Below are 16,432 nucleotides of genomic sequence, written 5' to 3'. Positions count from 1 at the left end.
GTGATTTTTTTGCCCATGATTTTCAGTGTCTATACTAAGCAAATTCCCCCAGGTGTGGAAATCAGATGGTCTCTTCCTGGTTCTTATAGTGCTCTCTGGTTTCACAAATCTCTGAATTTAAAACATCTAATTTCCTGTTGTCTGTCTTGTCTCTACTCAACATCTTACCTGGAAGCAGAAGCCTCAATATTTTGCTTGAACAAATTTCCAGCTGATTTTATTCTCAGTCAAGAAAAGCTGCCTATTTCTCTGGACTGTCCTTCCGTGGTGTTCATTTCCAGATGCTTCAGTAGAAAAAGCCAGTATGAATATGAAAATCACATCATCGAGCTTCCCTTTTCTCAGACTGTATCACGTCATCTGAACAGGCCACACTTCAGTACCTCTGAGCAGGTGCTTGTGTACTTTAGTAAGGTTTCACTGCTGTCACTGGTTAGTTGGTCCAGGACAAGCTACTCAGGGCCAAAACGGAAATAATTCACCTGGAGACATTTTAAACCAGAGAATGATTCATCTCTATTTTTAATGCATAATATATTTGTCAGAATTTAGAAAATAGTAACTATTTATATTCTCCAGTTTACAAGTTGGAATCACATTAAAACTTTGATACTTTCTCATGGGCCTAATTATCTACACTTCCCTAACTTAATTTCTTGGTACTGTGTTCGTATCAAACCCACAGGTCAGCCATACAAAGCAGTTGTGCTGGGTTCTGCTGGAGGTCAGCATGCATTTCATTCCAGTGCCAAATGCCTGGCCGCCTCAGCCCTGGGCTTCCGTGTTGATGTCCAAGGCTGAAATACCCTATTATCAAAGCACACGTGGGCACAGCCGGGTTTTCCTTTGAGGACTGTGTCAGCAATTGTGTGTGTGGGCAGAGGGCATATGGTGATTCTGTGACCTGTACACAGTCATGTTTCCTTGTTTCTGTGACTTTAGAAGGCATGGGTCATTATGGTGTTTGAGAGTATGTGATCAGTGTGCAAGGTGCACACGTGACTGTCACAACACAGGCACGTGTTCTCAGATCTCCTCTGTGCACATGCACGTGTCAGGGCTTGTGGGATCAGGGTGATGTCTTAGAGGGCACACGAGGTAGAAAGCACCAGCTCAGCAGTGCAGTAAAGACCCACAGAGCATGCCCACTGGGGAGCCTGGGAGAAGTGAAACCAGCATTGTGGGGTCAGGCCTGTGGGACTTGCAGGGGCTCCGGAGAAGGGAAGACTAGAACCCAGGGTCTGAACAGTCCAGAGATGCGGGAGCTGTGGGCACCAGGGATGGGGGCTCTGAGTGAGAGTGTTAGTTTGGGCAGAATGGTGAGGAGTTAGTTATAGAGCTATGTGGTGGAAAGCCTGTAGGTTGGGGGATCAAGGATTCTGAATTCTCCACTAGGGGAAAGGACCAAAGCTACTTTGAAGCAAAACCCCAAAGCAAAAGTGTGAGGTGATACATACTGGTGGAGGAAGGGGCAGGTGCAGAAACACCTGAATAGGGTAGGTGGGGCATGGACGGCTCACACTGGCTATGTGTTTCTCAAGGCCCAGCACCACCTCACCCAAGCCTCACTGGCCCTGCCCCTTCCTGGGGGAGGCCTCTTTGACCAACACTACCCGCCCTATAGCTTCCTGTTGAGCTAGAAGCAGATTTGCTGGAGCAAAGGTGCCACCCAAGTGGACCAGGTGCTCCTGTCTTTGAGACTCAAATCCTGCATTCACTGGTACCTCCCCTCCCCACCCATTCTTCACACCTCGTTGCAGGAGTCCCAGCAGATAGCACAGTCCACGCACCTGTCCATACCATCAGCAGGGAGACCCCCGAGAGGCTCAGGACACGGCCGTTCTGCCGCCAGGTCTAACTCACTTTGTTTCTAGTTAAAATGGATGGGAAGCTATCCCTGTTTGGACTTTCTGTCTTTGGGCTCTTCACTGTCTCCTGTCCCAACGCTATGACAAGTCACAATTAGGGAAGTGGATTATTGCCTTTCACCACCATCAACCCTGTTGGCCCTCCAGACCATCCCCCAGGTGCCATGCCATTCCTGGTCCTAGCATTCTGCAGACCGCAGTCCTGTCCTGAGACCCCTTTTCTGTTCTCCTGGGAGCTGTGCCCTGCTGTTTCTCAGGCCCGCCCTTCAGGCTGCCTCAGGAAGGTCCCGGGGCCGGGGGCGGGGGGGGCACCAACCTCTCCTGTTCCAAATTTCACCTCCCGTGCTGTGTCTGGCATGGTATGTTTACATTCCCAGTGTGTCACTGGAAAGTGGGCTCTTCCTAGGAGGCTATCTTCAGTACGTCCGTACGGATTTCTAGTCAGGTGTGGGGTATGGAGGAAAGAACACATCAGAGAGGGAGAACAACAAGGGAGACAGAACGAGTCAGAGAAAGTAAGGTCGAATGAGAGTTAAATAAAGGATGGGGGGCAGGTGGATCCAATGGGCTCATAAAGACATAACAGCAGCAAAATAAGAGTGATCTAGACAAGAATCAGTGGGGTCATCAGGGATGGAGGACAGAACAGAAGCCTTAACAGCGGCATAGGGCACAAAGGAAGAGCCAATGTCCTAATTATCATGTTTTTAAAATTTTTTAAATTATTTCCCCCTCAAAATTAACAAGGACTGAAGAATATTTTCAGTATATAATACTGAAAAACACTGAGGCCTCGTGACAATAAAATAATTTTACATTATTTCAATATGTAGTTTGTAAAGACATTAGATTTTTCATATTAACCAGTAAGACCTTGTTTAACCAGCTAGTCTTTTATCAGCGGCATCCTTGCTTTCTTTACGTGATCTTCTGACTCACCGAGCAGTGAGCTCAACATGACTGATAAATTGCACAGAGCCATGTCTATAGCAGACTTCTCAGGTTTTCCTGGATCTTTTACTTAAAATTTTCATGCAGTCAAACATAAAACCTTCCCTTCATGCCCTCTTTCTTGCCTTCCTGTGAAAGGGCTCCAACTGTTATTATAAAATATTACTTTCTGAGAAAACAGACTTCATCAACATGCCAGGATACTTTTCTACTGTCTTCCTGTCAAAGAACACTGATTAGACAAAAATCCAGCATGAGAGGGCCTTTGTGGAAATTCGGGAGCCCAGCAGAGAAGTTCCAGCACACTGTTGGAGCAAGGAAATAAAAAGAAGTCGTCGAAGACTAGGTGCATTAAAAAGGGTAAGAGTTAACAGTTTCACTTTAACTGGATCACCATTCTCCCAAAATGGCACATCTCAGTGGCACATCCTAACCCATGTTTTCTCCCACGGGAGAAAGGGAGAGCATCTAAGTGAGTGACCTGCTCCTCTAGCCAAAGAAACCCAGGTCTTCCTGCACTCCCTACAATACCGGGGTGTGCTGCATGACCTGGGGCTGGGAAGCCTCTGTGAAAAGAGCAGGTGGAGGTCTTACAGGGCAACGGAAGAGATGCAGATCCTACTAACTCCACTGCAGACTCCATCAGGAAGCCTGTCCATGAGCTGCCAGGGACACTACACCTCTGAACCCCCCAGTGCTCAGTGCACATCACCCACACATCTCTCAACCTGGCGGTCAGCTCCCTGAGTGCGCTCCCAACTGCGTCCAGAGTGAGCCTTGCAGAAGGCTAGAGAGCATGCAGACAACGCCGGCCCGACTCTGTGGGACTGTGCGTCAACACAAAACGGGAGCACTCAGCACCACACTAGGGAAAGCAAAAGGAAGGCTGTCAGCACCTGGCCTGGCTTTGCACTATCAAGAGAAGGCCTACAATCAGAAATTCCACAGGCCCCAAGAGGAGACAAGAAGTGCAGAGCACGACTATACGTAGAAAAGGTATGAGAGAGGATACAGCAAATGCAGGATTTGTTTTTTGACCAAAGTCTGACAAGATTTAAAAGAACATGGGTGCCTGGGTGGCTCAGTCGGTTAAGTATCCAACTCTTGATTTTGTCTCCCGTCCTGATCTCAGGGTCGTGAGTTCTAGCCCCACACTGGGCTCAAAGCTCAGCAGGGAAACTGCTTGAGATTCTCTCTCCCTCTGCCCTCTGCCCTTCCCGCCACTCATGTTCTCGCTCTTTCAAATAAAAAAATACATCTGTTTTGGGCGCCTGGGTGGCTCAGTCGGTTAAGCGTCTGCCTTCGGCTCAGGTCATGGTCCCGGGGTCCTGGGATTGAGCCCCACATCGGGCTCCCTGCTCGGCGGGAAGCCTGCTTCTCCCTCTCCCATTCCCCTGCTTGTGTTCCCTCTCTCGCTGTGTCTGTCAAATAAAATCTTAAAAAAAAAAGGGGGGGGGCTGGGTGGCTCAGTCGTTAAGAGTCTGCCTTCGGCTCAGGTCATGGTCCCAGGGTCCTGGGATCGAGCCCGGCTTCGGGCTCCCTGCTCCGCGGGAAGCCTGCTTCTCCCTCTCCCACTCCCCGTGCTTGTGTTCCCTCTCTCGCTGTGTCTCTGTCAAATAAATAAATAAAATCTTAAAAAAAAAAAAAAAAAAAAAGGCAGAGTGGGTGACTGCATTAAAAAAATTACCCAAATATACCCTACCTACAAAAGATTTGCTTCAGCTTTAAAGACACATACAGATCCAACCTCTGAAACAAATAATGCAATATATGTTAAGAAAGAAAAGAAGAAGAAGAAGAATGTAGCAGGAGGGGAAGAATGAAGGGGGGGAAATCGGAGGGGGAAAAGAACCATGAGAGACGATGGACTCTGAAAAACAAACTGAGGGTTCTAGAGGGGAGGGGGGTGGGAGGATGGGTTAGCCTGGTGATGGGTATTGAGGAGGGCACGTTCTGCATGGAGCACTGGGTGTTATGCACAAACAATGAATCATGGAACACTAAATCTAAAACTAATGATGTAATGTATGGGGATTAACATAACAATAAAAAAATTTAAAAAAAAAAAAAAAAAAAGACACATACAGATCCAAAGTGGTGGGACAGGAAAACATATTCCAGGTCAACGGCAATCCTGAGAGAGCAGAGGTAGCTATACTTAGATCAGACAAAACAGACTTTAACTCAGAAATTATAACAAGAAACAGGACCATTATACGTTGACACAGAGGTGAGTTCATCAAGAAGATAGAACATGTGTAAGTATATCAAACAATATGATACTCAGACTAAAATGAACAGAATATTTTATAATGACAGAATAAGGGAAGACTTCCAAAATAAAATTAAAAACATGATAGCATGAAGTAAAGATTTCTATTTCACTGTATAAAGATTATAACTAAAATAGATCAAAGTGCACACACATATGTGTACATATAACTATGTGTGTGATAAAACTAGAATACAAAATATTTTGTAAAATCATGTGAAAAATGAGCCAGGTAGGAAAATACGTGAAAAATGAGCCAAGTAGGAAAATTAATTTACATGGACATGTCTATAAATACAACTGTATTAATAACATTTATTCAGTAATCAGTGAAATATAGTTATTTTTCCTTATATACATAAAAATAAAGAATGTAATAATGACTCCTGTTTGCAGTTGAGTGAGAAGCCCACATTTTGGTGATGGTTGACGGTATCACTGCGACTCTAGGCAGGGTCTGTCTTGCCAGAATCTATCAAACCATGAATGCACCATACTTCACACCAGCACTCAGACTCCATCTTGCCCAGAGCATAGGAGCACACAGAGCTCTTCAGAGAAGTCACTGTGCTTAGAGGCAGCCACTGAACGATTCTTTACAAATCCAGTAACGTAAGGTCTCTGGAATGTATGTGTTGTGAGCTATTTTTAAAACTCCTACTCTTAGACATTTAGGTTGAGTTCCTTTTTTTTTAAGATTTTATTTATTTATTTGACAGAGAGAGCACAAGCAGGGGGAGTGGCAGGCAGAGGGAGAGGGAGAAGATGCGGGACTCGAACCTAGGACCGTGAGATCATGACTTGAGCTGAAGCAGACGCTTCACCAACTGGCCACCCAGGCACCCCTGATTTCATTTTTAAAAAGCAATTGTGGAATAAAACCCATCCCATCATGTGGATTAAATGAATGCAACCTTGATTTTCATGATCAGTTTCTGCATTCTCTCACTTTATTCCAAGAAATTAATATTTTGAAGCCAGATCCACACAGGCTCACTTTGCTAAGGTTGGAGTGCATTATAAAGTCAGGGAGATCAAATTTTCCATTACCAATCTTATTTTCCAAGATTTTCCAGCAATTCCTGCACATTAATTAGTCCTTATTCACAGAGAATTGGCAGGGCATCCTGCTTTGGTCCCTAGGAAATCCCTGCTACCCTACCTCATTGAGGGTCTAAAATCGCATTTCAGAGGGAGAGGACATAACGATCAACAGAGAATATAATTTTTCTTCTAAGAAAGAGGCATTCCTGACTCCTGCTCATCTTCCTTCTTGTCTGAGCTTCCTTCCAAGGCAAGATCACTCTTAACTCACTCCTGAGTGTTGAGACTATGCCTTTCAGGGCTTGGAATCAATACATCTTCTTGTGCCACAACCATACATATCAGGAGTCCTCTTTCTACTGAAACATGGGGACACCTCCCACACTCCTACACTGTATGATATGGATGGAGGTTTCTGTGATCTGTCCCGCAGAACCTTCCACCCCGACCTGCACGAACGCAGGCAGGCTAAACAATGATGTGTGAGAGATTCCTGCTGCATGAGTGACCTCGGAGCCTGGTCAGTGGACATTAGCTGGCTTCCAGGTCAGAACGGGCCCTTCTGGTGTGGACGCCCAGAGCTGTAAGTCTCGCCTTACATCCCCTCCTGCTCCAGGCTGGGCTGTACCCCCGGAATGGAGTCTGGGAGGGAGGCAAACACAGCCCAGAGCTGTAAGTCTCGCCTTACATCCCCTCCTGCTCCAGGCTGGGCTGTACCCCCGGAATGGAGTCTGGGAGGGAGGCAAACAAACACAGCCCAGACTCCTTGAAGATGCAAAGACGTGATAACACAGAAATGCAGCTCACTCCAAACTGCACGTAGGCAAACAAATGTTGAACTTCAGACCCCGTCCTGTGCCCTATAAATACAGCCCTTGTGGGGATGGTCAGTGGGAAGTTTCAGCTGAGGGGAGGACGGAGGACGCTCCGCCCAGGCCTCTCCACCGGGACTGCAGCCCGGCTGTTTCCACAGGGCTTCCCCAGCTGATGAGGTTGGATGTTCTAAGCACCCGAGTTGATGGAACTTTGTCTTGTTCTCCTTTACTGCTTACTCCTGCCCTCATCTATGTTTTTTCTTTTTTTCTTTCGGTTTCTATTAGATTTTTATAATACCAATGGAGTGTTTTTTCCCCTTCGAAGCAGAGAGTTTGGCTGCCATGAATCTTTTCTTCAGAACTTGCATCGACAATAAACTTCAACATGGAGACCCAGAGTCTGGTTTTTCTGTTTCTTCAGAAAGTCTTCCTATCCTAGTGAAACCCACACGTCACTTGGGAGCAGTGGGCATGTGACTGAAATCAGACACTGAAGACCCTGCTAGTGCCTGCTGAGCAGAGATCTCCAGGTGAAGACAGGCAGAGATTTTCACTTCTCCTCTTCTGGAGCTTCCCAGTGTCCCACCCACTCCTGGTTCCTTAACCCCCTTCTGCATTCTTCTTTTCCTTCCCCAAGCTCAGGACACGTCACTGGGTGCCCCTCTTCTTGGGAGAGACACCTATGTTCTGTGCTTAGTGTAAACAGTCTTGGTCCTCACCCACCCAACTGCCCTGGAACCCTGTTCATGTGTGTTGGGACAGGCAAGGAGGTCCGCAGAAGCCGCAGGATGCGACCACCAGCCCCCGCACAGGAACAGGCTTTCTCTTCGCAGCCCTACCTCACAGATTACAGGCCGTATCTCATACTCCTCAGCAACTTCTCTCTCACGGTTTTAATCATAATGATCTCAAGTAGTTCTCTTTGCTCAAACATCACATTGGACTCTCAGAAAATATGAAGTTAAGAACTAATTACTGGCACTGGAAATCATGAAGGCTAGCCAGCCATGGAAACAGCTCTGTGTGATGTGTTCATCCTGAACAGATGGGCTTTGTTAGAACAACACAGCCCTGTCATCCAGCCCATCCTTGAACATTCACTGAGAAAGGATAAAGGGAGCACATACTTAGTGGGAAACTTCAGTTCACAGCCCACGAGGTTAAAAGATCACATAAAGAAAATGTATTATTAGACAAACTGCTTAAACAAAACTTTGGTGATGCCAAAATAAAAAATAAAAATCACTATCCTTAATAAATGCACATTGAAAGAGTGGAAAATTATTAAGTTCCAAAGAATATTTTCAGTATACAACAAAGAGCGGAAAACTACTGAGTCTCATAATCCGAGTGTGACACTATAAACGCAGAAGATAAAAAACAAACTATGACTCTGGTGTCTACCCTTCGGTCATCCGCCCCTCCTCCATCTCCACGCTGAGCCCCTTTCTGTCCCTTCTCCGTGCTGCTTGCCCAGATCGCAGTCCTTCACCTTCCGAGGGTGCTCCCCTACCGTCAGCCCCTCTGCACCCCCACCCCACGTGCACACGGACCCGTCACCCACCCTGCACCCCTTCCCCACGTGCACACGGGCTCGTCACCCCTCTTCGCCCCCTCCCCCACGTGCACACGGACCCGTCACCTCTTCGCCCCCTCCCCCACGTGCACACGGGCCCGTCACCCCTCTTCGCCCCCTCCCCCACGTGCACACGGACCCGTCACCTCTTCGCCCCCTCCCCCACGTGCACACGGACCCGTCACCCCCCTGCACCCCCTCCCCCACGTGCACACGGACCCGTCACCCCCCTGCACCCCCTTCCCCACGTGCACACGAACCCGTCACCCACTCTGCACCCCTTCCCCACGTGCACACGGGCTCGTCACCCCTCTTCGCCCCCTCCCCCACGTGCACACGGACCCGTCACCTCTTCGCCCCCTCCCCCACGTGCACACGGGCCCGTCACCCCTCTTCGCCCCCTCCCCCACGTGCACACGGACCCGTCACCTCTTCGCCCCCTCCCCCACGTGCACACGGACCCGTCACCCCCCTGCACCCCCTCCCCCACGTGCACACGGACCCGTCACCCCTCTGCACGCCCTCCCCCACGTGCACACGGGCCCGTCACCCCTCTGCACCCCCTCCCCCACGTGCACACGGGCCCGTCACCCCTCTTCACCCCCTCCCCCACGTGCACACGGACCCGTCACCCCTCTGCACGCCCTCCCCCACGTGCACACGGACCCGTCACCCCTCTGCACGCCCTCCCCCACGTGCACACGGACCCGTCACCCCCCTGCACCCCCTCCCCCACGTGCACACGGACCCGTCACCCCCTGCACCCCCTCCCCCACGTGCACACGGACCCGTCACCCCTCTGCACGCCCTCCCCCGTCCCGTCCCCCCACCCCCGCGCCCACCTGCACCAGAGGGCCTCCGGGGGAGGCGTTGCCCGGCGGAACGTAAAGACACCCTGGCAGGCACAGCCCGCGGCACGGCATCCGGACAGAGGGCAGGGGGGTCCCGCGCACACCGGCCCTCCCTCCCAGCTCCGGGCTCTGCAGCAAGACCGGGCCGCACCCCTGCCGCGCAGCGCGGTTCCCCACCGCATGGAAGCTCACACTCGCGGGCGGGAGCGGCGCTTCCGGACAGCGCTTCCGGGTCGCGGGTCGCGGGTCGCAGGGTCGCTGGTCGCGGGGCCCCGAGAAGGGCGGGGCCAGCGGGAACGGTGCCAGCACTTCCGTCCTCCGGGCCGCGGCGCTTCCGGTCTGGGCTTCCGGCCGCGGACTTTGACGGTCCGGCTTGCGCACGCGCGGGTGCGCAGGGAGCTTCCGTTCCGCAGGTCCTTCAGGCGCTTCACCGTTACAGCTCGCAGCAACGGACGGGGCAAGCGCTGAGCCGGCTCCTGCCCGCACCTGGAAAGGGCTTCGGTCACAACAAGCTTTTTCTCAGTGTTCCCTGGGAGTGCGGCGGGAGCGGGCGGGCTGCGGGGTCCGGGGACCCGGGCGGGGCGGGCGGGGGCGCACCCGGGCCGTGGAGCGGGCGGAGCGGGTGGGCTGCGGGGTCCGGGGACCCGGGCGGGGCGGGCGGGGGCGCATCCGGGCCGTGGAGCGGGCGGAGCGGGCGGGCTGCGGGGTCCGGGGACCCGGGCGGGGCGGGCGGGGGCGCATCCGGGCCGTGGAGCAGGCGGAGCGGGTGGGCTGCGGGGTCCGGGGACCCGGGCGGGGCGGGCGGGGGCGCACCCGGGCCGTGGAGCGGGTGGGCTGCGGGGTCCGGGGACCCGGGCGGGGCGGGCGGGGGCGCATCCGGGCCGTGGAGCAGGTGGGCTGCCGTGTCCGGGGACCCGGGCGGGGCGGGCGGGGGCGCACCCGGGCCGTGGAGCGGGTGGGCTGCGGGGTCCGGGGACCCGGGCGGGGCGGGCGGGGGCGCACCCGGGCCGTGGAGCAGGCGGAGCGGGTGGGCTGCGGGGTCCGGGGACCCGGGCGGGGCGGGCGGGGGCGCATCCGGGCCGTGGAGCAGGCGGAGCGGGCGGGCTGCGGGGTCCGGGGACCCGGGCGGGGGCGGGCCGCGCTGGGCCAGGGCGGGGAGACTGCAGGGCCTGAGTCTGTCGCTGGTCCAGGTCCACACGGAGGGTAGAAACACAGACATGCCCGTTCAGTCCTTTCTCCTTTCCATTGACTTCCTTCTGCTCAGAACTTGTAGAGATGATTTATAAATTCTAGTATCTTTGGGCTCCCATCCCCTCATGAGGCCGTGAGCACATGAGGGGGTAGAAGGCACCAAGTGTATATGCTGTTTCCCAGTGCCGAGTTGGTAGGGAAGGAAACGACAGTCCAGAAGTAGAAAGTGGGGGATGGTGAGCACAAACGCAACGAGTAATCAAAACCCATGGGCGAATGAGACCCTCACGCCCAGACTTAGACACAGCCTTCAGAGGGCCTGGCCTCAGGCGGAATCTCAGGTCATTTCCAAAGACAGACCTCCATGCACTGGGCAACAGAGTCCCCACCGAACCCAGATGGCTCCACCGGGTCCGTCCAGCGGGGACCACCAGCTGCCGGGGCACATAGCGGGTTAAGGACAGCGTGCTGAGGACCCCAGCGCATTGCCTTGCCCACAGCCTATCCCAGCAGGCCTGAGAGCACATGGTAAATGCTCAGTCATGTTTTAATGAATGAATGCTTGCTGGTTCTCAAATACTGCCTTGCTCAGACACTACGGACTTCTCTCAATTTAATAAGGGTCAGCAAGAAAGACAAGGGCAGGAGGACTAACAGGCATGTCACTGGAACCACATCTGTGTGCGCTGAGAAATGATGGTTGAGTGTAAGGGACCGTGTGTGCTGTGCTCTTTCCTTAAGCTTCGTGCTACCCTGAAATCATGACCTGAGCCAAAGGCAGACACTTCACTGACTGAGTCACCCAGGCAGATCCTGAACTAATTTTTGAAATACTTATTTACAGGGGCGCCTGGGTGGCTCATTCAGTGAAGAGTCTCCCTTCAGCTCAGGTCATGATCCTGGGGTCCTGGGATGGAGCCCCGCATTGGGCTCCTTGCTCAGTGGGGAGTCTGCTTCTCCCCCTCCCACTCCCCCTACTTGTGTGCAAGCTCTCTCTCTCAAATAAATGAATGAAATATTTTTTAAAAAATAAAGTAAAAGACATTTATAATGATGTTTAATAACCAAAATATACAAGACAACAGACTATTGCCCATAATGGTTCCCACTGAAACACTTCAACAGAGCCAAAAACGCTTGTCTCTGGACAGGTCACTGCTTAAAAGATGCACACCAGATAGGCTGGGTCCTTTTCCCAGATTTTATCAAAATGTAATCATTCACAGACCCAAAGCAGGTTAATTTCATAGCATTCTATTTACATTATAGTTTAAAACCTACTCACACAACCTGACTCATTTTTAATAAAAGCCACTAACAGTTTAGTAAGTTCCAGTTAAGAACAGTTAAGTTTACGCACCTGTGCGGCGTCTGCCGCGTGTCCCCCGAGCACGGTCTGCGGTTCCACCGCCGCACACATGCCGGAGCTGGGAAGCTCTGCAGAGCCGCGAACGGCGGCCTCCTGCCTCTCCCCGTGCGGATGCGACAGTCACGTCCACGCCCCGTGAGACTGCAGGCTGAGCTCACCTCCTGCACGGCGTCCCGCTCCGGCCGTTCTTCTCAGAGGGGTTCACAGAGGACGCTCAAGGGGACATCGGCACAGTCCGGGCAAGCGGAGGGCTCTGGACTGGACCGAGCGGACCGGAGGGCGGGGCGGGAGCTGCCGTGGGTCTGGAGCCCCGTTGCGCACTGTCTGCCGTGGGGAGGACCATTCGGAGGGACGGGCCGAGAACGGGGCTGGCTGGTGACGATGAGGACCAGTGCGGGTCCACACGGCACTCAGGCGGGCCAGTGCTCTGCGCCCCAGCCCGCAGCTTCCTGCCACGTGGGGGTTGCTTTCGGTCCAAGGCCAGTTGCGATGGACAGAACCTGCGGTCTGCGCAGCCCCGGTCAGGTCTCTGAGAGCTCTGCTGCGTGATCTGGAAGGGACCAGGCCTTAGTGTACTTGGGGGCTTGTGGGGAGTCAGGACGGGCATGGTCAGATCTCTGGCCCAATGCCTGGAGGCTGAGCTTGGAGTCCTGGCCCAGGTTGGAGTTCGTATTATGACACGTGATCAGGACGAGGCTCAGGCCATGTGTTTTAGGGGCAAACTCCAGGCCTGTCTGTCAAGGTGATGATGAGGGCAGGGTCCTGGCATATCCTGACCGCCATCTCCGGTCCGATCTTCTGCCCGTGGTGGGGTGACGCTCACTTCAGGTCTTTTAACGGGAGACCCTCTAGGGCACATGGATCTCACAGTAGGTTTCTTTCCCAGCAGCTGACTTGTGAGAGGGTCCAGGGTCCATGTCCCCTTGGGTGTGTCGACAAGCATGGGCCTGATTGGAGGCTGTGGGGGAAGACACCACACACACACGTATGTAGTGTGTTATGTGCGTGCGTACACACGTATGTGTGTATGTATGATGTACATGTGTACGTACACAGTTGAATTGCACGGGACACTTACACATGCCTTGTTTTCAACACCGTAACACACTGTAAATGTATTTTCCTTCTGTTTTCTTAATATCAATAATTTCTTTTCTCTGGCTTACCTCACTGTAAAAATACAGTGTATAACATATATAACGTACAAATATCACATTATCTCGGTAAGTCTTCCAGGCAACGGTAGGCTATTAGTAGCTCAGTTTGAGGGGGAGTCAGAAGTTACACATGGATTTCCAGCTGGTGATATATGTGTTAATTAACTTGACCGTGGGAATCCACCACTATGTATATATATGTACATGTATATCAAATCATGTTCTATAATTTAAGTATATCCCGCTGCAATTTGCTAATTATACCACAGTAAAGGTGAAAAAAACAAAAATTTTATTTAAAATGTTAAAACAGGGGCGCCTGGGTGGCTCAATTGGTTAAGCGACTGCCTTCGGCTCAGGTCATGATCCTGGAGTCCCTGGATCGAGTCCCGCATCGGGCTCCCTGCTCGGCAGGGAGTCTGCTTCTCCCTCTGACCCTCCCCCCTCTCATGCTCTCTCTCATTCTCTCTCTCAAATAAATAAATAAAATCTTTAAAAAAATAAAATAAAAAAATGAAATGTTAAAACATATGAATATTATGTATACATATATTACATACACACATATACCCACACACATACAAGCAAAAAAGTTCAATAATATATAAAAAGGGTAAGACACTAAGACAATGTAGAGATCCTCCCAGGAATGAAAGGCTGAATCAGTACTTCTTTTTTGAATCAATACTTTTTAAATGAATGTAATTCACCATATTAACACAACAGTGAAAATCAGTATGACTCTCTCAAGAGATGAGGGAAAGCATAGGGCACATTTCAATGTCCAGTATCGTGCAAACTCCAAATATAGCCGGAAGGGAATGGAATTGCTTTAATCTGAAAAGTGCATCTACCAAAAAAAAAAAAAAAAAAAACTCGAGCTAACAGGACACTTAATGGTGAAAAGAAAAAAAGGAAAAAAGAATGCTTTCCCTCTGAGATCTGGAACCTGGCAAGGATGTACCTTCTCACAGCACGGTTACGTGGGGGCCGTGGGCTTGGGGCCTGGAAGAGGCAGTGGGCCACGGGAGGTTATGGGCAGAAGGTGTCCCACGTGTGTCCCGAAGCCCCCCGTCGGCGTCTGATCCATCTACAGTCCCCACAGAGAGTATCCCCACCCCCATCAGCACTTCGGTCTACTCTCCGTTTCTTTTCCTCAGCATGCTTACTACTGGTATTATCATCAGTAACAATGTTTACTCTGGTTGATGTTTATATTGTCTTTTTCTGTGTCATTATCTTACACTCTTGTCTTTATTTTCTTCCTTCTATCTGCTTCCAGCATTTGTGTCCTTTTTCACTTCCTAAGAAGGACATGGAGGTGACTGATTGCAGTCTTTCTTCTATTCGCACGTGTCCACGTTAAGTCCATAGATTTGCTCCTAAGCACTGATCTAGTTGGGTCCCACGTCTTCCCTCGTCTTCTCAAACCCTGTGCCCGCCAGCCGTGTCTGCTCTCCAGGGTCACCACGCCACGTCTTCCGCTGTCCAACCCCTGTGCCCATACCCGTGTCTGTCATCGCGTGTTTCTAGTCCCTCTGCCAGGGGTTCTTGCCAGGTCTCCAAAATCGACATCCCTTGTGCTTGCATCCTCATGGTAAATCGTCCCGTAGGCACATCACGAGCTCACAGCCCCGTTTCCCTCTGTGCCCACACAGCCCATGGCAGGAGCTCAGCCGGCCCGGGGGAGGCAGCGAGTTGTGTCAGAGCAGCAAGCCATCCAGTCAAAAATGAGAGCGTGAACCCTATAATCACTTACTGTGGTGGCACAAGCAAGAGCCCCGGCCATAGAAGTTCCCCCCCTGGTGGATGGGACATTGTACAGGTCACAGAGCAGTGCACACGAATGTGGGGCTGGTCTTGCTGTTCAGGAAACCCCAAACAAAAGGTTGTGGCATTTTCATAGACCCTTGGGCTGGTGGGAGAGTGAGCAGCACTGAGGCAGGAGGGTCTGAGCACTGTGTCAGAGCTGGAAAAATGTCTTCCAGGTTTCCCCTTCTTCTCTCCCTACAAGGGGATCTCAGCAGAAGCGTCTGGGGAGCATCTCATCACAAGACTCAGATGAAGAGAAGCATGTGTGTTTCAGGAAATGCTGTCCTTCCCTGAGGTTTCTTATGATGAAATCCAATTATCTGTTAAGCACCAAATTCCCAAGTGGCACCATCATTTAATGATGAATAGAGAAATGGGATCCCACGAAGAACGTTAGGAGAATGTGTCAACAGTTGAGAATGTACACAAGAACTTAATGTCAGGGACGCCTGGGTGGCTCAGTCGTTAAGTGTCTGCCTTCAGCTCAGGTCATGGTCCCGGGGTCCTGGGATCGAGCCCCGCATCGGGCTCCCTGCTCAGCGGGGAGTCTGCTTCTCCCTCTCTCTCTGCCGCTCCCCCTGCTTATGCTCTCTCTCAATTAAATAAAATCTTTTTAATAAAAAAAAAAAGATTCATTTTGGATATACTGCTCTCATTCCAGAACAGTAACAGGATGAATTTGTGTTCTATGTCAAAGAAACGGAGAAATTAACAGAAGGGAACACACACACAGCACTAAGTTCATATAGTCCAAGAGGGAACCTCTGCTAATGAACTAATTGAAAAAGCAATTCAACTATTTCAGAGTATTGCTTTAGTCGAGCTTTCCCAGTGGTTTTTATAAAGGTTGATAATAGATCCTTCCATAAACTGGCCCATATAATACATGTCAGACAAATATGACATATGCCAAGAAATGTTAAAATATTACACAAAATACAAGTAAACATTGCATCAACCTAGTAAAATATTGTGCCATGATCAAGGGACCTTTATGTCAGGATGCAAATGTGATTCAGATTTAGGATATCCATTAAAACAACCATATTAACAGAAATGAGAAAATGATGTGCTCATGTTCATAGATGCAAAAACTATATTGGAAGAACTCTACAGAAATGTGTTTTAATCAAACAAGTAAATGCCACAGAACAAAAACTATAAGTCTGCACTCAATATGCATGCTCGTTGGGCTAAACATCGCCTTGGTGTGCACAAGAAAATTTAGTGTAGGGTAACTGCTAAAACAGGAAATAAGTGAAAAAGAAATCACCAGAAGGATAAAATCTTCTATGAAAATAAGGTAATTCATGCTGGAGAAGCTACTTTACGAAAAATCATCAGAAATTCTTTATTAACAGATCAAGTAAACGCTGATGGTGCATCAGTTATCTTCCTTTAAAAGGACAGTTAGTATTGCCATCAAAACTTTAAAAGTAATAAGGGGCGTCTGGGTGGCTCAGTCGGTGAAGCATCCGCCTTCAGCTCAGGTCATGATCTCAGGGTCCTGGGATCAAGTCCTGCAT

The 16,432-nt window shown here is 50.7% G+C and overlaps 1 protein-coding gene and 1 long non-coding RNA gene across 4 annotated transcripts in view; one reads left to right on the top strand and one right to left on the bottom strand.

Annotated features, from left to right (window-relative positions):
- The window catches only part of LOC118551618 (zinc finger protein 705F-like), a 54,820-nt gene that overhangs the window by 13,976 nt on the left and 24,412 nt on the right, over positions 1-16,432 (bottom strand). Inside the window, exons 6-7 of one of the 2 annotated variants that reach the window (XM_078069929.1) lie at positions 12,832-12,895; positions 9,570-9,932 (exon numbers count right to left, since the gene is read on the bottom strand). In XM_078069929.1, coding sequence (XP_077926055.1) covers positions 9,880-9,932; positions 12,832-12,895 — 117 coding nt within the window. In that variant the 3' untranslated portion in view covers positions 9,570-9,879. Of the gene's footprint in view, positions 1-9,569; positions 9,933-11,608; positions 12,896-16,432 lie in introns of those variants that run through there. The other variant, XM_036117490.2, reaches the window with a different exon arrangement.
- The window catches only part of LOC144381433 (uncharacterized), a 148,058-nt gene continuing 145,984 nt past the window's right edge, over positions 14,359-16,432 (top strand). The window contains exons 1-2 of one of the 2 annotated variants that reach the window (XR_013446682.1): positions 14,359-14,455; positions 15,083-15,370. This is a non-coding gene — a long non-coding RNA (uncharacterized LOC144381433). Of the gene's footprint in view, positions 14,456-15,082; positions 15,536-16,432 lie in introns of those variants that run through there. The other variant, XR_013446683.1, reaches the window with a different exon arrangement.

This window comes from Halichoerus grypus, chromosome 3 (genome assembly GCF_964656455.1).
Source record: "Halichoerus grypus chromosome 3, mHalGry1.hap1.1, whole genome shotgun sequence".
Lineage (NCBI taxonomy): Eukaryota > Metazoa > Chordata > Mammalia > Carnivora > Phocidae > Halichoerus > Halichoerus grypus.
The sequence above is the reverse complement of the archived record's forward strand: the minus strand, read 5'-3'. Positions and strand labels throughout refer to the sequence as shown.